This window comes from Octopus bimaculoides, chromosome 6 (assembly GCF_046866305.1).
Source record: "Octopus bimaculoides isolate indiv1 chromosome 6, ASM4686630v1, whole genome shotgun sequence".
Taxonomy (NCBI): Eukaryota; Metazoa; Mollusca; class Cephalopoda; order Octopoda; family Octopodidae; genus Octopus; species Octopus bimaculoides.
In genome coordinates this window covers 79381138-79402987 of record NC_142933.1, presented here as the reverse complement: position 1 = coordinate 79402987, position 21850 = coordinate 79381138, and the positions used below count along the sequence as shown (strand labels likewise).

Below are 21850 nucleotides of genomic sequence, written 5' to 3'. Positions count from 1 at the left end.
GCAGAACATAATTTGCTTATGTGACTAGAATTTCTTAATTCTGTTATGTGACTAGAATTTCAATTTGAAAACCAGTTACAAAGTTGAAGAAAAAATATTTTATATTTTCTTCTGTTCTAGTTGAAGAATGACATTCATCTCAGTTTTACAGTCTGTTATGCTTGGTTTGTTGGTATATGATAAATCACTTTGATCTGTTACAGCTGAAGATGAATCATACTTTCTTTATCATCCTTTTCATCTTTACTTGAATGTCCATTTTTCCATGCTTGCACATGTTGGACAGAGTCTATTAAGGCAGATTTTCTATGGCCTGATGCCCCTCTGGTTGCCAGTCCTCACCTGTTTACCAACAAAGTGATACTTACCCATGGCTAGACTTGTTCTCACAGAATATTGGAAATGAATGACACTGTATGACAGTGACAATCATTTTACAACAATCACAAGATGTCAAGACACACACACACACACACACACACACACACACACACACACACGCACACACACGCACACACACACACACACTCGACGGGTTGCTTTCAGTTTCTATCTTCTAAAGCCATGCTGAAGGCTTTGGTTGGCCTAGAGCTATAGTAGAAGACACTTGGACAAGGTGCCCCACAATAGGACTGAACTCAGAACCATGTGGTTGGGAAGCAGACTTCTTACCTCATAGCCATGCCTGCACATACTCTGTACTCTAAAATTCTGTCTTAGCTATGAGAGAGGATGGATAAAATATGTTTTGTTTTATTTGTTTCTTTGAGAAAAGGTTATTGATCTATATGTAATACTGAATGAAATTACAGTTTTCTGTGGAAACTGAAGTTATTGTAGAAAGATGCAAATATCGTGGAAGAAGCATAAAACCAATATAAACATCTTACTGAGTATTGAGTGTTATATTTATAAGTGAGTTCAGTCCCACTGTGTGGCTCTTTGGGCAAGTGTTTTCTGCTACAAAGTGGTGCTGAAAAGTTCTTAGCTTTTAGGGTATTGCAAAAGGCTTGGTTAAAGACCCAACCTTCTGAGTTCTTTTACAGTTCTTAGAAAAATTGAAGGGCTACTGCCATAAGTGTGAATCTAAGAAGGGAATATGTTGAATAAAATCATAATTAACTGATCCTCCTATATTTTCTTTTACCCAAAGCCAGGAACTTTTCAGCACTTCCTCATATATGTACCTGACCAAAACCTTGTAAGTGGATGAAAACTGAAAGAAGCCTGTATTATGTGTGTGTGTGTGTGTCCTTGTCTTGATATCATGCTAGTTATAAATAAGTGTCAGTACTCTTCCAAAACTGACGTCGCCTGTGCTGGTGCTACATAAGAAGCACTCAGTCCATTCTACGGGGTGGTCGGTGTTAGTAAGGGCATTCAACTGTAAAAACCATGTCAAAACAGACACAGAAGTCTGGTACAGTCTTCTGCCTGGCTGGCTCCTGTCAAACCATCCAACCCATGCCAGCATGGAAATGCAGATGTTAAACGACGATAATGTCATGCAAGCAATGTCATTCATTTCCAATATTCTACAAAAAAACATGTCTTTTAGCATGGGTTAGATAAATTGTCATGATCAGAGTCAGTTCTTCTTCAGAATTACTGCCCTGCTATTTGTGTCAGAGGACCCTGTCACATTGGTATGTTATATTTTTGGCTTGGGTTCTATGGTTAGATACTTGTATATAGCAAGATACCCTTCCTAAAACTCAAAACTTCACACTGGACACCGGGTACATTTTATTGTAGCATGAACAATTGAGAGGTTGTCTTATCTTAAAGATAACTTAACCCTTTAACATTCAGATTACTCTATCAAATGTAATGCTTATTTATTCACATTGCTTTAGATTAATCATGCATTATTTTGTAACTTTGAGATTTCAGTGATGTGAGTGTTTATTTTTAGCCTAACATTGTAGGATAGGTGTAAGAAGCTGGATTGAGTCAGTTTGAAATGTAAAACAGGTAGAATATTTTGGATCAGATATGGCTAGTTTAAAAGCTAAAGGGTTAAGTGTTCTCTTCAACCGACATTGTCTCCTTCACTAAGTAAATACTTTACAAAGTGCAATGTCTGTGTGTCTCTTTTTTTCAGTCATCACTTACAAGTGATATTGATCTGGTACAATATACCATGCTTTCACTAAATTTTTTAGGTGCTTATGTATTAATGAGGAGGCATAGACATCCTCTTGGGTCCCTCATCTTTGACCCAATCCAGCAGAACATTTTAGGGTTAGAGAGAAAAGACTGCATCAGTACTTGACTGGTTCTCATTTTCAGCTGAAATGATATGCCTTGCCCAAAGACACATGCTGCCTGGTCCGGAAATCAAACCCATGGCATTATTACTTGAACACCCTAACCATCAATCAGGCCATGCACATACACAGATACACATGCTTGTGTGCATGCACATACACATACTCATACACACACACACATGCATGTGTACATGTACATACATACATGTTGGCACTCCGTCGCTTACGACGTCGAGGGTTCCAGTTGATCCGATCAACGGAACAGCCTGCTCATGAAATTAACGTGCAAGTGGCTGAGCATTCCACAGACACGTGTACCCTTAACATAATTCTCAGGGATATTCAGCGTGACACGGTGTGACAAGGCTGACCCTTTGAATTACAGGCACAACAGAAACAGGAAGTAAGAGTGAGAGAAAGTTGGGGTGAAAGAGTACATCAGGGTTCGTCACCATCCCCTGCCGGAGCCTCGTGGAGCTTTAGGTGTTTTCACTCAATAACCACTCACAACGCCTGGTCTGGGAATCGAAACCATGATCCTATGACCGCGAGTCCGCTGCCCTAACCACTGGGCCATTGTGCCTCCACACATACGCATACTCACACACATACATGCAAGCACATACTTGTATACATGTACATTCACATTCACACATACAAACACAAACACATGTGTACATGTAGATACACATACTCACACACATGCACAAACGCAAATACATGTGTACATGTACATTCATATACTCACACACATACAAACACAAACACGTGTACATGTACATACACATATTTACATACAAATGCACAAACACAAATAAATGTGTACATGTACATTCACATACTCTCACACATACAAACACATGTACATGTACATACACATACTCATACGCACGCACACATATGTGTATATAACACACACACACACACACATTTCCTTTTGTAATCTTTTCTTAAACTGTTTTTTGTTGTACTGAAAAGTAATTAAGTTTCTACTCTGCTGGTAGCGTAAGTAATTAATTAGCAAAACTAAATCATATGAAATAATTTTTCATGGCATTTATTAAACAATTAATAATATGTTTTCTTGCTTTGGATTAATCAGAACAGACTAAATGTACCTTTAAATGTGTCATCACCCCCCCCCCCCATGCCATTACCACTTCAACAACCACCACTACTATTATTTACTCCTCTTTTCCACTATAATGGCCAATAATAACAACTGTAATGTTACTCAGTTTGCTAGAAATAGCAATGAAATCTTCCTCAAATTACACTCTAATGCCTTAAAAATGGAAATACACATTGGATAATGTAGTCCTATATACGAAAATGATGAGATTGGCTTGACTGGAAAGCTCTTGATTGGAGATCTACTTGTTCAAGACAGAACAGTGTGTATACTATGATACCTACAGCTTTACAAACCAATGATGGTGATATTACAGAGTCACAGAACCAACTTTGTGTTGGCCAACTTTTCCTCAGCAATTTTTCACCTTTAATTGCTTTGTGGTAGTAACTCTAATGAACAGCCACTGGCTATTTGTTCCAGTTTTGAAAATAATCAACAATTTGACAATTTGTTGGGATTTACTAAAGTAATTAACTTTGTCATTATTTATATGGTGTCTAGAACAGGGTTTTTTTAACTTTTTGACTTGCGGACCCCTTTATATTTATTCATTTTAACAGTATTTAACAAATAGGTTTATTGTCAATTAAAAGATTTTGATTAAAAAACACACATAAAATCAAATTGCCCATAAAAAGTATTTGCTGTCCACGAACTCCCTGTCTTGTCATTGCGGACCCCCTATGGTCCGCGGACCACAGTTTGAAAACCCCTGGTCTAGAATATAGCAAAAGTTGCTTACTTAAAACTGCTATGAAGAAGGAAGGACCCTCTTTGGTCATGAATGACCATGGGATTGCACCTCAAAAGTTGCCCTTCAAGGTCCATGTCCGGGCAAGGTTGTTTATGGAAGACCAGCAGTTGCCCATGCATACCATCCTCCTCTCTTCATGCCACCGATGTTATCCAAGGGAAAGGCAAGGGCCAATACAGCTCGGCACCAGTGATGTCGCAACTCATTTCTACAGCTGAGTGAACTGGAGCAATGTGAAATAAAGTGTCTTGCCAAAGAACGCACACACAGCCCAGTTTAGGAATCAAGCTCACTACCTCGTGATTTTGAGCCGGACACTTCAACCACTGAGCCATGCACCTACACACTATTTAACTGATAGAAGAGTTAAATACAAATATGAACCCTTTAATATGTTTTCTTTTGTACCATGGAACCGAAAGTAGTCTTAGATGATTTGCTATGAAGAAGGTTAATGGGAGACATTAACACAGGTTTTCTTCAGAGTAATGCGATTCCTTGCTAGCCAAAAGTAGATCCTCCTTTCTTAAAACCCTTTTGATACTAAACACCACTACTGCCCCTGGTTCTATGATACACACTTCCTGTTTTAAAATGATCTAAAACAGTGGTTTCCAAAGTGGGCAGTATTGCCCCCCTTGGTGCAGTGGAAAGTTCCAAGGGGTGTCAAGGAAAAGTGGGGAAATAATGGAGTAGTAATTCATGTAAAAACAAAATAATGGGTTCATTAGGTTAAGCTTTATTTGTTAAATACAGTTGCTTTGAATTTGCTTCAGAGACAGGTCTATGATCTGATGGTTAGTTGGGGTGGGGGCACTAAGAATGTGGCCTGGGTGCCAAAGGGGTGGCAACCTGAAAATTTTGGGAGCCACTGATCTAAAATAATGCTTTCCATCAAATTTCCTGTTAATCTATGTTTCAAACACCATCTTAATAATGACAAAGGTAGTTTACTAAATTCTTCATTAATTTGAAAATTAATTGAAATATAGAGAATACATTTCAACAGAAAAATGCTAACAAAAGGGTTATTCTGTGTATTGCATTTAGACTTAGGCTAGTTGTGTTCAGAATGGTGGCAGAAATTACTGTTCTTACAGATTTTCTTTTACTAGAGGATGTATTCATATAAGCTTTTTTTTATCCAGGACTACTCACAAGGCACTAAAACTGTTTGTCCATAGTGTGTGGGATTTAGTAAATACTTAAGTATATATTTAGTATATATTTAAGTATATACTTAATATGTTGCACATTCATGTACATGTTATATACTCTAAATACACATGTATATTGACCTTAACTGCAGTATTCATCTTAAGATAACATCTCTTATGGATGTGCTGTGTTAAAAACACCATGAGTATCAGAGGAAGATGAAAAAATCAACCTAGCAGTAGCCAGCAAGAATGCTAGAGATGTCCATAAGACATGTTATCTTAGGACAGAAAGGACCCCCTTTGATCACAAATGACCATGGAATGGCACGAAAAAAGTTACCTTCTGAGGGCAGGATTGTTTATGGAAGACCAGCAGTCGCCCATGCATACCAACCTCCCATCTCCATGCCACCAATGTTATCCAAGAGAAAGGCAAACTCTGATACAGCTTGGCATCATTTCTACAGTTGAGTGAACTGGAGCACCATGAAATAAAGTGTTTTGTATTTTAGGACAAATACAGCAGTAACTGGCCTACCCAGGCCAAAATGCATCTGGTGTTCTCACTAGCCTCTGCTAGGGGAATTATTTTTGTCTTCTGCCAATATTTATTGTGTTTTTAACACAGCACGTCTGTAAGAGATGTTATCTCAAGACAAATACTGCAGTAACACATTTTATTTTATTTATTGTTGTCATCATCATTGCCAAATTCATGGTGGAAATGGATGAAGATTTGCATGCAAAAGTGATATACGTTGATAGTAAAGGTTGCCCATAGCTGAGAAATACCCTCTTTTACTCTTTTACTTGTTTCAGTCATTTGACTGTGGCCATGCTGGAGCACCGCCTTTAGTCGAGCAAATCGACCCCGGGACTTATTCTTTGTAAGCCTAGTACTTATTCTGTCAGTCTCTTTTGCTGAACTGCTAAGTTACAGGGACGTAAACACACCAGCATTGGTTGTCAAGCGATATTGGGGGGACAAACACACATACATATATATATATATATAAGTTCAAAAAAACAATAACAAAAAAACAACAAAGTGAGGACGTGATACGGATAGTGTTATTGGATGCTCGGGAAATATATATATATATATATATATATATATATATATATATATATATATATATATATATATATATATATACACATATATACGAGAGGCTTCTTTCAGTTTCCGTCTACCAAATCCACTCACAAGACTTTGGTCGGCCCAAGGCTATAGTAGAAGACACTTGCCCAAGATGCCACGCAATGGGACTGAACCCGGAATCATGTGGTTGGTAAGCAAGCTACTTACCACACAGCCACTCCTGCGCCTGTAAAAATACCGAAATAAATTGGACAAGGTCAGCTCTCAGAATAAGGGGCTTCAGTAACAAAATGATACAAGTATCTTGATGAGCGGTGAATTGTAGGAAAGACCCTTCTCTTCTCTCCCGCAAACAATGATTAATATGGTGCTGGTCGATTAGGATGGTGATTAAGAGGAAGGACATTTTTTTAGAGAAACAATGTATATTTCTTAGAGGAAGTACTCAGTGAGTCGAAGAATGAACATCTATCTTCAGTATATAATATCTACTGTAATATTTCAAGACCCTCATATCTATCAAATTCTCATTATTATACACAAAAAGTCACTTCTAATGACCCAGGAAATTATATAAATTTAATATAAAATGTCAGTTTAGTTAGCTTTATGAGTGTATTTAATCTTTGATTACTGTAAATTAGGAAATTTAATCACACTTATCTTTTCACATGTTTACACAGACACCTACTACTCTGTTATTCATTTTTATACAAGTGGCAGTGTATATATCTAAACTAGAGACCTAATTTTCTTTTTCTTATCAGCTCAAACCCTTCCTCTCAGAACATAATATTGCTACCACAACTCTGTAATTTGCAAGTAGAGGGGAAACATTAAACATAAACAAAAAGAACAAACTATTTATTTATATGTTTTATGTAATTAATATACTCTAGGTGTGTTCTATTGAATAAGATCACAGATAGATATCAGTCAGCTATCATGATGTATAGCAGCAATTTTTAATTACCAGTTTTAATTTATCCCCTAAGAATCTTGAGAGAGATGATTATTTACTCGTTATTGGTGTTGGTTAGGTGTGTGGGTGGGGAGCAATAAATTAACAAGCAAAGGAGATATGCAACCCAATTTCAACCTCCATTTGTAATTGCCTCATTTCTGTTTGCATTATGCTCCACTACTATTCAGAATAGAATTGAATTCAAACCAATGAGGAGTCCTCTACATGGCTGTTCTGTTAGCTAGAAATAACAGCAAAATCTCTCAAATAACACTCAACTGTCTTAAAAATCTTTTAAATTAAAAACATTGATTACTCTAATCCTTAACTTTGTTGTGGTCTACAAAAAAGAAAAAAATAACCCTATGTTTATGGTTGGAATGTATTTTGATCAAAGACCTGCTTGACCAGAGTTAGCTTGGGTCTAAGTAATAATAACAACAGCAGGATTGAATATGAGAACCCTCTATATGGCCACTTGACCTGCTAGAAATAGCAGCCAAATTTCATTCCCATTACACCCTACAGTATTGGAAAAAAAAAAAAAAAAGATTGCATAATATGTATTCTGCCTAAACAAAAGACAAGATGGTTAATGCTGCTTGGTCAGGGCCAAACAACAACAACAACAACAACAGCAACATTGAATATGAATCACTGAGGCACAATCTGGCTTGCTGGAAACAAAAGTCAAATTGCTCTCAAATTACATTCTGCTATTTAAAAAAAAACGGATGTATGAAATTTTACAGCTGGAATATCTTTGATCATTGGTCAGTTTCTGTCAGGCTAAATACCAATTGAATACTATCATCATCATCATCATCACCACCACTATCACCTTCTTCTTCTTCTTCTTCTTCTTCTTCTTCTTCTTCTTCTTCTTCTTCTTCTTCTTCTTCTTCTCCTCCTCCTCCTCCTCCTCCTCCTCATCATCATCATCATCATCATCATCATCATCATCATCATCATCATCCATTTTTCCATACTTGCAATAATAAATTTTAACAGTCAAATGAAGTGTCTCATTTTATAACCCCAGGTCACTCTGCATGGACAACCTTATCATCATATGAATTTCAATCATAATGGGATTTGAACTCAGAACGTTAATTGCAAAAAGAAATGCTGCTCAGCATTTTGTCTGATAGAGTAACAAATCTGCCAGCCCACTGCTTTATGTGTTCCGGTCATAATAAACAATACTATTATAGTATTATAGTAACTGTCTGTGTATGTTGTTTCTATACTGTTATTCTGCTACTGGTTCCAGTTATTAGACAGCAAACATACTGGGGAACTACTTTCAGGGTTTTAGTTTGATTGTGTTAGCCCCAGTACTTCAGTCTGATATACAGTGAACCTAGCACTGGTTTCTATACATATAAGCATACAAAAACGCAAGTGGACCTATTAGTTTCAATATTGAGTATTTCAGTTATTTGATCAACTCGACTGACTTAGAGTGTAACTGGCCAAGTATGCCACAGAAACTCATACTCTTAACACAGCCCTTAAGCAAAAACCTGAATGATACAGTGTATGACAAAGTTGTTTTTTTCTTTGAATTACTGGTACAGTTCATCAAATAGGCTTCTGCACAGTTTCCATCTATTCATTTTCACTCACAAGGCTAGTTAAAGAACATCAAAGATTTCTTGCAGTAGGATTGAACTCAACACCCCTTGACTGTAAAATAAACTGTTTAACAAATCAACCATGGTAAACATAGACACACAAACACATACATATGTTTGTACATCAGGGTTCTGTAGTCTCTGCCTGCCAGATTCCACTCAGAAAGAATTGGTAAAAACTAATGCTAGAGTAAGATTGAACACAAAATCATGTCATTGTGATGTGAGTTGGGTGAATTTCTTAACAACACAGCCACTGTTGTATTTATTTGTTTATAATTTCTTTTCTTTTTTTTTTTGTCTTTTGCAAAACAGCTCCCAAGAATTGCACCGAAGATGAGTTCCGATGTGATGACGGCCACTGTATAAAGTCTCAATGGAGATGTGATGATGCCAAAGACTGCAAAGATGGCTCTGATGAGCGATGTTGTGAGTAATCTCTTTCTATTACTCTATTTCTTTTGTTGTGAGTGATGAATGACATCATCACCATCATCATTTTAACCTCCACTTTTTCCTGCTTGCATGGGTCAGATGGAGTTTATTGAGAGAGATATTCTATAGCTGGGTACCCTTCCTGTCACCAACCCTCATCTGTTTACTAGCAAAGTGATATTGCTCCATGGCAAGACATGTTCTCACAGAATACTAGAAATGAATGACACTGCTTGTATGACAGTGCAATCATTTACAACTATCATATGATGTCAAGACAAGGAGACACAGATATACACTCATATGTGTACACATATTTTTTCTATATTTTTTTATGGTACTCAGAGGAATAATTGAAGTTTTGTGGATCATTTTGTTTGATGTGTCTGGTGTCTTAGATTTCAACAATAGCATTATGATTAACCAACTGTTTATCAAGTGATCATGACAGAATGTTATGAGAGAACCTGTATGTATTTTAGCCTGTTTGAAATAGCAGACACATCTCCTTAACTAAACCCTTTAAGGAAGTGCCCCAGCATGGTCATGATTCAATGACTGAAATAAGTAAAACATAAAAGGTAGATCACACCCTATTATATTGAAAAGGTAGATCACACCCTATTAATAGTTAAACCCATATGACCATTAAGCCTTGTGTTCAGCTGAAAAGATGGAATCAATACAGCTAAAATATCTTTGACTCTGAATTAAATCCTGTAATGATATTTGTTGTGTTTTAGGGTAGTAGATTTAACTCTTTAATGTTAGATTACTTTGTGAAATGTAATGTTTATATATTCACATTGTCTTGAATTAGTTATGCATTATCTCATAGCTTCAAGATTTTGATGATGTGATTGTTTATCTTTAGAATGGCATTGTAGGGTAGGTGTGAGAGGTTGGATCTGATCAGTTTGAACATAAAACAAGTAGAATACTCTGGCCGGATATGGCCAGTTTAAACACTAAATGGTTAAGTATAAACTGTTCAGTTTACATAACCTAGTAGGAATAGACTGAAGATGTTATCTGGCAGTTTACTAGCAGTCCTTTCAGGAGAAATGTTTCCTTCTATCTGCCAAGGAGCTTGAGTTAAACATAAACTCCTAAAAGCATGTGAAAATGTATAGCATTTCATAAGGCACTTTTACTACTTCCTAGATACAGTTTTTCACATTCCAAGCAAGGAATGCAGTTTTCCTCTGTCTGGGACCAATAGTAAAATAGGTAGTGTGATAAATGAGGTTAAAAAGTATGAGGGTAGAGACTTTCTTCTTTCGTAGGGCCCTCATTGACTTCTTCAAGTTTCATTTGAAAAAGGTGAGGGTGAAGAAGGAGATGCTGTCCTTGAGTGAATCTATTGAAAGGAGGGTAAAAATGGTGAAAATTGCTAAAAAGGATGGCTCCCGCTCTGAATATAGACCTATAAGTCTGAGAGCAAAAATTGAAGAAGGCACTTGCTCTTGGTGTTGAGGGAGATCTTGTTTGGTGGGGTTCTCCTATTGGCACTAAAGATTCTCCAAGCTGTATGAAGAGGTTTACATTCTTTTCTTTTACTGTCAAATTTTTAAATATTATATGTCATATCTAATTACACTTTTTGTTGTATCATTTGCTTCTGTGTAAATTACCACAATCTATGTCTGTTTTTATATCATGTTCCTCAGCCATTACCCTGGTGGCAAATAAAGAAATTATTATTATTAGGGCAAGGAGTTAGCAGAATCATTAACATGTCGGAAAAATATTTTTGTAGTATTTGTTCCAACTGAATTCTAATTCTGCTGAAGTCAACTTTGTCTTTCATCCTTTCAGAGCCAAAAAAATAAGTACCAGTTGAGCCCTTGGCTCAATATATTTGATTATCCCTCTACCCCAAATTTCCAGCCTTATGTTAATATCAGAAACAATTATTATTTTCAAGGCAGTAGTAAGCTGATAGAATGCTGGTCAAAAATTCTTAGTAGCATTTCGTCCACCTTTATGTTCTGAGTTCAAATTCCGCCATGGTGAAAACTTTGCCTTTCATCCTTTTGGAATCAATAAAATAAGTACCAGTTGAACACTGAGATTGATGTAATCAACTTATCCCTTCCTCCAAAATTGCTGGCCTTGTGCCAAAATTTGGCATCATCATCATCATTATTATTATTATTATTATTATTATTTTTATTATTATTATTGTTGTTGTTGTTGTTTCTACTGAGGTCAACTTTGCCTTTCATCTTTCAGGGTCAGTAAATTAAGTACCAATGAAACACTTGGGTTGATATACTCAACAAGTCCCCTCCCCCAAAATTTCAGGCCTTGTGCCTTTAGTAGAAAGGAATATTATCATTATTGTTGTTGCTGCAATTGGAGAAGAGCACTTGCCTTAGTGGTCAGAGTGACCATGGCTTTGTGGGCTTTCCATAGGCACCCTAGGAGGTCTCCCACACCTATAGGAAATTATTCCTTGTTTGAATTTTTTTCCATTTCTTTCTTTCTGTTATTATACTTCTTTTTTTATTTGCTTTTATGTAATTCCACTCTGTATCATCCTGTACCATCCTTGATGTTTTTGTCAATCCTTAGTGGTTGATAAAGAAAACAACACTATTATTATTATTAGTTTTTCCTCTTCCTTCAATTTTGTTTCCATTTCTTGCCTAGTGGTGTTGTTTTTTTTTTGTTGTTTTTTTTTTGTGCAGTAATGAAAATGCCATTATCTTTCAGCTGATGAATGCATTAAAAATGACATCAAGTGCAAAAATGGTAACTGCATTCCTAAAATTTGGCTGTGTGATCAGGAAAACGACTGCGGGGATAACTCAGATGAGAAAAACTGTGGTAGGTCTCTTCTTTGTCTATTTATTTTATTCTTAACTATTAAAAAGAAAATTACATTTTTTTTTGTAGCATATGAGAACTGAGTTTTGTGTTTTTCTTTGTGTAGATATGTGTGTATATGCATGTCAGTGTTCTGACTTAAGTAATACACACACATATACAGTTGTGTTTGTGTGTGTGTTTAAATCCTCTGGCCTGTGTTATATGTAACTGTGTATAGCTTAGTGTACATTTAGGTACAGGCATGGCTGTGAGGTTAAGAAGCTTGGTTTGCAGCCACATGGTTTCAGGTTCAGTCCCACTATGCACTACCTTGGGTCTTTATCTTCTAATATAGCCCCAGGCTAACCACTGCCTTGCAAGTAAATTCAATAGATGGAAACTGTGTAGAAGCCTATTGTATAGACAAGCATATACAATTGGTAACTGGTGTTGGTTTGTCCTTGTTACTTAGCAGTTCAGCAAAAGGGACCGATAGAATAAGTACTGAGGTCAATTTGATTGTCTACAACCCTTCAATGAGATGCCCCAACATGACCACAGTCCAGTTTCTGAAGCATATAGATTTTTGAATATATAGTTGTTGTTATTGTTGTTTAGTTCTAGCACAACCCTGACAAAGCAGACCTGTAACCAAATACATTACTGCTGTGAAAATGTTTGCGTTTCAGACAGTAGATTACATTATCATGTGTCCTTCCTCCTTGTAGTAGATTTTAGCAGCAGTTTCTAACAAGTTGAGCAACTACATAAAGAATGCCACTGTCTGCTTGCCGGTCAATATCTCAACTGCCTGTCTGTTTCTGTGCTTATATATTTTCAAAAAAATTTTAACTGGGCATATATATTTTTGGGTCTACAGCCATGAATGTATACAGGAAACTCTGTCAACAGTTAACCCTAAATGAACTTAGAAATTCAGGCTACCATACTTGAACCAGAAATGATTTTTAATTAATCAAAATTTCAAATATTTATATATATATAATTTACAATTTTGATCAAACGGATCAAACCCAGAACTTATTCTTTTTTTTTTTATAAGCCTGGTACTTACTATTTGGTCTCTTTTGTCAAACTGCTAAGTTACAGGGGATGTAGGGGATGTACAGGGGATTTGTATGTATGTATATGTCTTAATATATAAAACAAAGTTTGTGTGTGTGTGTGTATGTTCCATATGAATTTGAAAACTGAGCTGCTGATTTTGATGTATGAGATATCAAAAGATTCAGTGATCTGTAGGCTATCAAATAAAGTATGTTTTTTGCACAATAACTCTTTTTTACTACAAAAGTAACCTCAAAAACGAGTTCGGGCCACACAATTTTGAGGCCTTTAACTAAGGGAGGCGACTCTTCCTTAACAATCTCAGAGCATAATGAGAAAATGTTTAAAATACATGGAGTTTTTTTTACCAGGGAATGAAACTGCAAAGATATACTTTATTAGTATTATTTAGTAGATAATCTTTTAATGTGAAGTATGTTTGTCTGTGTTTTGTTTTGCCCTGAGTTGCCTCTGATATAGCAGACCCATTCACAGATTTTTTTCTTCTGTAAATCTGTGTCTTTCTTTTGATGAAAGAGTGAGTTTTAAGAGAGACTTGGCTGCTATTTGTAGTAGCTCAAGTTACCACAGATACACCTCTGTGTATGTGTGCATGTTTTGTTGTGGTGGAAAAATGACTTTTCCTCGCAATATTTTGCACAATAACTTTTTGGACATCTTTCTTACTGCTAACCAATAAACTTCAAATTACAATTGTTAATTGGTGGAAGTCAAGTAGGCTGAGATGTACATATAGTGTTATCATATAGTGTGGAAGTTCAATATGATGTTTGGAACTCTCATTATCTTGTGGTTAGTAATCCATGACCTGAAATTTGAAGCCATTAAGTCTTTAAACATTATTTTACTGGTTTTTGTCTTTCAACAGTCACCATGATGGGGTATCACCTTCAAAAATTTAATTGATCAAACTGACCTCAGTCCGTATTTCAATCTGGCATTTATTTTATAGGTTTCTGCTTGATGCACTGCTAACTTTGAGACATTAGTGGGACACAATATTCGATTTAACAACAAATGTAAACACACCGGGATTGTTGCCAGTGCCACTGGACTGGTTCCTGTGCAGGTGGCACATAAAATACACCATTTTGAGCGTGGCTGTTGCCAGTACTGCCTGACTGGCCTTCGTGCCGGTGGCACGTAAAAGCACCCACTACACTTTCGGAGTGGTTGGCGTTAGGAAGGGCATCCAGCTGTAGAAACTCTGCCAATCAGATTGGAGCCTGGTGTAGCCATCTGGTTCACCAGTCCTCAGTCAAATCGTCCAACCCATACTAGCATGGAAAGTGGACGTTAAACGATGATGATGACACACAGTCACACATTAGGTGCAAGAATGACTGTGTGGTTGAGAAGCTTGCTTTCCAACCACATGGTTCCATGTTAAGTCCCCCTGCATGGTACCTTGGGCAAGTGTTTTCTACTATAACCCTAGGCCAACCGCAGACTTGTGACTGAATTTGGTAGACAGAAACTGCAGCATTGTTCATCAGAATGACTGAAAAATATGTTTATAAAGAAGAGTTGTTTGCTTCATACTCCTAGTGTGCCGATTCTGCCCATAAGAAAGGAACAAATAATACAATGTGGTTGTAGGTCAGAACACCCGAGCAATGCCGGGGTGCATTGCTAGTATATATATAACACACATACACACACACACACACACACAACAGGCTTCCACTCAGTTTCTGTCTACCAGATTTACTCACAGGCCATTGGTAAGCTTAGGGCTATAGAAGACACTAGCTCAAGGTGCCACACAATGGGAGTGAACCTAAAACCATGTGGTTGCAAAGTGAACTTCTTAAACTCAAAGCCATAAAGAACAAATATAGTTGATTGATGATTGAATCAACTTCAATATACTGATGACTCTTACCCATCGGTCTCATCAGTTATAAAAGGTGAAGTTGATTAAACACCAGTAAGGTTTGAACTTAAAACGTTAGGAGATGGAACTAAATATTGGAAGCCAGTTCTGTGGTACAGTTTGGTTCTGTACCACAGTTACCAACTTAACATCTTCTTTCTCTCTTTTTAGTCATAACAAGAATCTCTTATGTTAATTAGCAGAAGCTTGTTAATTTGAATAAAAGGATCTCAGATGATTAATTTGACCGGGATCTTACTGATTATTTATCTCAAAGACCTTGAGTTATATATAATGCACAGTTGGCCCTCACAGGATTTGAACTTAGAACCTGAAGGGACAAAATAAATTACCACAAGCCATTTTGTTTGTTACTCTTGTTACTCTATCAATACAACCGTCTCCTCCCCACCTTTTTTTGTCATAATACTTGAATAGCTACACTACTCTTGTGGATGTAATTTGATTATAAGATCTCACTTTCATCTTTGCATTAATGAGGTTTTCTTTTCTATTTCTTCTTCTAACCCAGTTTTGTATTTACCAGAGGTTATACAATTCTTCAGAAGCAGTTCTTTCTTTCTGCCTTTCCTTCTTTCTTTTCTTTTCTTTCCTTCCATTACAATACTTGATCTTTACTTTCAGTAGTTATCTCTGTATTTTAATAATGTAACTTCAGGTATTCTTTGGTCTGCCTCTGGTTTGACTACTATCAATCAACAGTCACTGATGCTTCTCACCTGCTTCTCTCAACCAATTTTTCACTAACCATTCTTTTTATTCTCATTTTTACATTCTGTTTTATTCCCATCTGGTTTCTGAATGTTTCTACACTCAGCCTATCTTTTAACATTTATCTTTAAACATTTATTTTCAAGATAAAGCAAGACTTACTCTTTATTTCATGATATTTATTTTTTTTTTTTTTCTTTAATTCCAGACTTTACATTTCACTTTTTCCCCAAACTGCTGCGATAAGATGATAATTTAGAAAGATAACTTATCAAATTTACTATTCAACTTCCTTAACTTACCATGTTTATCTACCTGTATTACCTATACACTATGTAGGAGGTGGTTACATACAATAGAGGAGGTAGACATAGTAAATATTTTTTTCTACTATAAATTTTATTGGTATTTCAATTGGCTGACAAAGGAGTTTTCTATATCCCCTTTATTGTTAACAGCCAAGGAAGGGTTATCTGCTTGGCACACTACTATAACTTGAATCTGTTCATGTTTTTACTTCTTTTGCTTTTGATAAGTATGAAAAGCATGTAAGCCCCAGCACATCTTATGCCATAGGCTTCTTTTGTACAATTGCATCTTATAATAGGTGCAGGCATGGCTGTGTGGTTAAGAAGTTTGCTTTCCAATCACTTAGTTCTGGGTTCAGTCCCACTGTGTGGCACCATGGGCAAGTGTCTTCTACTATAGCCCTGGATCAACCTCAGCGTTGTGAGTGGATTTGGTTGACAAAACTGAAGGAAGTTTGTTGTATGTTTGTGTGCATGTATGATTATTGAGCATTCGTTTATTCTTTTATTTATTGTAGTCATTTGACAGCGGCCATGCTGAACACCACCTTGAAGGGTTTTAGTTGAACAAATTGACCCGGAGACTTGTTGTTTTTTAAGCCTAGTACTTATTTTATCCTCTCTTTTTCTGAACTGCTAAGTTACAGGGACGTAAACACACCAGCACTGGTTGTTAAGTGGTGTTGGGGGGACAAGCACAGATAGAAAGACACACACATAGATATGTACATATATATATATATATATATATATATATATATATATATATATATATATATATATAATTTATTAATGAGGGTAAAAATTGATATTAATCAATTAAAACCAGTGGTCTAGCATATTAAAAAAATCTGAAGATTAAAATTATATTACATACAAAAATAAGAGGAATGGATGCCGATTCGGCATCTATTTCTAGCATACAGGAGTCCACTTTTGCTGGTTATTCCTCTTATTTCTGTATGTAATATATATATATATATATATATATATGACAGGATTCTTTAAGTTACCATCTACCAAATCTACTTACAAGGCTTTGGTCAGCTTGAGGCTATAGTAGAAGACACTTGCCCAAAGTGTCACGCAGTGGGACTGAACCCGGAACCATGTGCTTGGGGAGAAAGCTTCTTACCATGCAGCTATGCCTGCATGTATGTGTATGTTTGTGTCTCTTTGTCTTGAGATCCTGTGATTATTATAGATGAATGTCATTTATTTCCAATATTTTGTGAAAACATGTCTGCCATGGGGAAATATTACCTTGCTTGGAAACAAATATGGGTTAGCAACAAGAATGGCATCTGGTCATAGAAAATCTACCTTAATATATGCCTTGCAACCCATGAAAGCATGGAAAAGTGGATGTTATGATGATAATAATAAAGTTGAGTTGAAAACATAATGCCCAGTATCCCCGGGCTGCAATAAGAATTGAAATGGCATATGCTTGGGTGAGTTCTGCACCGCAGTCTAGTTAATTGCTCATCAGTTTTACAATAGAATGATGAACTGTATCACCTTGTGGGTATTTACTGGCTGTTAAGTTAGTGTAGTGGGTTGGTCATGTAAAAATTACAAGTCTTGACCATAGAAACAGGATATTACTGATCAAATTGCAAGTAGATCAGCCTTCAACTGGTTGGCTAGTAACCTTTCAACTCAGCCAACATTAGTTTCTTATATGTAGGCAGTTACATGCACACACAAATACACACACACACACACACATGCGCGTGCACACACACACAGAGTTGGCAAGATTAAAGCACTGGACACATAAATACTGTTTTTACGCAGAAAATTGAGGTTTGGAGAATTATGATACAATTGTGATATTTGACACTATGACAGCTAATATGTGTTTAAACAGATTTTTCCCATTTGAAAACTGACATTATATGTTCTTCCTTTGTAACTTGGTAACTATATATTATGAATGTGTATTTGTTGTTGTGTGTGTTTAATTGTATCTAATAATTCAACAGCTCAAAGCATTGGTTACAATCTTCACTTGTCAAGCTTTGTATATATTTAAAGGAAGACACATCTTCCTCTTATTGGTTGCTGTGATTATATCTGGAAGCAAACTCCCCATACTCCACCATGTGTCATAGATGAATAAATACATGACTATAGATATAGAAATTCTAATAGCAAAGAATTTTCATCTTACCAATATGAATTTGTGATGTTCATGCATTTACTTTTGAAAATATCCGCTTATAGAAAATATATATTTCATAAAGGAAGTTTCCTTGGTACTTAATTAAACATTAAACAAACTATGTAGGGTGATGCAATATCTTGTACTTGTCTTTATTTACTAACTTCACCATTATATAATATTTTGTCTATCTTTATTGTCACATGCTCAATGTATGTGTTTTGTTTAAACACTTTTCAGCAGCAATATTTCATCCAGGGAAAGTCCCGTTAAGACAGCAAGTGTTAAAAAAAGAACTCTCTATACCTCAAAACCAGGTGGGCAATTCCTTTTGCCTGGCTTTGTGGTATACAGTGTTTTTTAACCCTTGTTAACTTAAAGGAACTTCCTTTGGTTTAAAAATCCACCAATGTGGTGCACCAGCATGACCGCAGCCACTTGGCTGAAACACATAAATAAATAAATAAATGTAAAATGTTTAAACAAAACAAATGCATTAAGTATGTGACATCAATAATGTTTGCATTATTAGAGCCACTTCTAAGATGGTGAACTAGCAGAATCATTAGCACACCAGGTGAAATGCTTAGTGGCATGTTGCCCATTGCTATGCTCTGAGTTCAAATTCCACCAAGGTCAACTTTGCCTTTCATCCTTTCAGGGTTGGGAAAATAAGTACCAATCAAGTGCTGGGATCAATGTAATAGACTATTCCACTCCCCCAAGTTTCAGGCCTTGTACCTATAGTAGGAAGGATTATTAAAGCTGCTTCTAACTCAAAATTTAATTTTGTTTATTTTATCAACTGAATTGCTTAACCATTTGTCTGTTCTGTAATACACAAGGCATATTTCCTTGTGGTCCATGCAGCATATATGATATGTGATTGAAAACCATTTTTTTTTCAATCACCAGAGTAGCTTGGGACTTATGAAAAGAAAGCTTCATATTACTCAGAATGTATAAAAGAGGGACTAACTAAATGCCTGAAAACAAGCACTGACGTTTAGGACAGACATATGGCACAAGTTTTGGTAAGGTTGTTTATGGAAGACCAGCAGTTGCCCATGCATACCAGCTTCCTCTCTCCATGCCACTGATGTTATCCAAGGGAAAGGCAAAGGCCAAACAGCTTGGCACCAGTGACATTGCAACTCATTTCTACAGCTGAGTGAACTGGAGCAATGGGAAATAAAGTGTCTTGCTCAAGAACACAACACATAGCCCAGTCCAGGAATTGAACTCACTACCTCATGATTGTGAGCCTGATGCTCTAGCTACTGAGTCATATGCCTTCACTTAAGAAGACATATTCACATATTATCACAGTTGCACTAACAATATACAACTGTACATTGAATACAGAGGCCCTGCCTTGCCTTGCTGAGTCTGCCTGAAGATTATGTTATAGGTGGTGTGTGTGTGTTTTTTTTTACTGAATCTATACTGCAGGGCAAAGTAGTTCTTATTGCGTATAGGATCTCTGAGACTGGCTAGGTTGCTGTTGTTCTGTTTTAACTGTTACTGGTCAACAACTGCAGGCAAGTAGTGAACCAAGGGGAAATTCCAAAGAAATTAAGCTCTAGGGAGAAAGAACCAGGCATTGTAGTTTGTACATGACTGAGAGATGAGTGAGTGCAACAAGAATAACAAGAGGTAGAGAAATAAGTGGGTGAGGAGTGATGCTGAGTTGTTGAGGTACGAGACCAGCTAGCTTCAAGGAGCAGTGGCTATTATAGTAGTGATAAAAAGATTGAGATGAGGAGACTTGCTTGAGAGGTGAGATACTCAAACAATTGTACTAAATAATAGATTGACTGACTGAACAACTGGAACCACCATTCTTCAAGACAGATACGAAATCAATTTATAAGGTCCAAAATTGCAAATGTCATCAGCTAGCCTCTCAAAGCTTACACAGCAACAAATCTTTAAGTCTTTTTAATTTCTTTTCAGCAGTATTTTTTAAATAATGTTCAGATTATCTACCTGTCTATGTATGTGTATCTCTCTCTCTCTTTCTCTCAACCCCTGTGTGTGTGTATAATTTCTTTAATATATGCTAGTGTGTGTGGTGTGTATTGAAAAAATTCCAACAATTAAAAACAGAGAAACTAAACAAAATCCAAGCAGAAGTTGGAATATTTACTATTATGTCTCTGAAATGTCAGGATGAATGTCAATGATTTCCCAGACCTTTTTTTTTCTACCTACCGGAACTGAACTTCAATCAGTTTTAGCTTGACTTTATAAAATTCTTATTGCTATAATAAAAACAAGTGTTTGTTGATAGGAATGGTGGTGGTGGTGGTGGCTGGTCAACAAATAATTGTTTTGTGACGCATAACAAACGTTACCTTTTTTTGTTTCCACTCTCTTCAAAAGCTGTTCTTTTACATCTTCTATGCCACTTGTTAAATGGCATAAATATGATATTATTTGGCTACTGATTAAATTTGTACAGGTGGTGGTGGTGGTAGTGGTAGTGGCAGTGGGACTGTGGAAAACACAGGTGATATATAAAGTGACTTTTATTACCTTATAAATACGTCAGTGATGAATTTAGGTCAAGTGTCCCTCTCATTCATGCACACACACACACACACGCACACACATGCACACATGTCCCTGTACGTATATATATATTACTTAATAATCGGCAGAAGTTGTAAAATGACTCAAGGTTTGAGAGTTTTGTGAGTTCTATTTTTCTGTTTGCATCACCATACATATATATATATAAATATATATATATATATAACAACAGACCTATATATATATATATATATATATATATATATATATATATATATACACACACATACAATAATCCTACACCATATCGCAGTTCACCTATTGTGCACTGAGTACATTGCGGATTTTTCGGGCTAATATATGTAAATTTATATTGCGGACTCCTCAGTATATCGTGGTTTTCTGCGACTGATAGGTATTTATATTTTTTTAGATTTTAATTATTTCTGTGAGAGATTTTGGAATGTAGCACCTGCGATAATGGGGGATTACTGTATATATATATTAAGTAAATGAGTGGAAGCTTTACCGGTGAGTGTGTTAAATAATAAAGGACTGAAAGAGAATGACTCTCCCCAGACACAACAATATATATATATATATATATTATGTGCTTGCATGGAAAACAGACTTTATGTGATGATGGTGATGATTTATATATATATATATATATATATATATATATATATATATATATATATATATATAAATATATATATATATATATATATATATATATATATATATATATATATATATATATATATGTATATATATATGTATATATATATATATATATTTATATTTACACACACAGATAATACACTCTCGGAGTGGTTAGCGTTAGGAAGGGCATCCAGCTGTAGAAG

The 21850-nt window shown here is 36.0% G+C and overlaps 1 protein-coding gene across 1 annotated transcript in view; it reads left to right on the top strand.

The window, feature by feature from the left end:
- The window catches only part of LOC106882548 (low-density lipoprotein receptor-related protein 4), a 457600-nt gene that overhangs the window by 342211 nt on the left and 93539 nt on the right, over positions 1-21850 (top strand). The window contains exons 4-5 of the mRNA XM_052968692.2: positions 9341-9454; positions 12179-12292. Of these exons, the coding sequence (XP_052824652.1) occupies positions 9341-9454; positions 12179-12292 (228 nt within the window). The remainder of the gene's footprint in view (positions 1-9340; positions 9455-12178; positions 12293-21850) is intronic.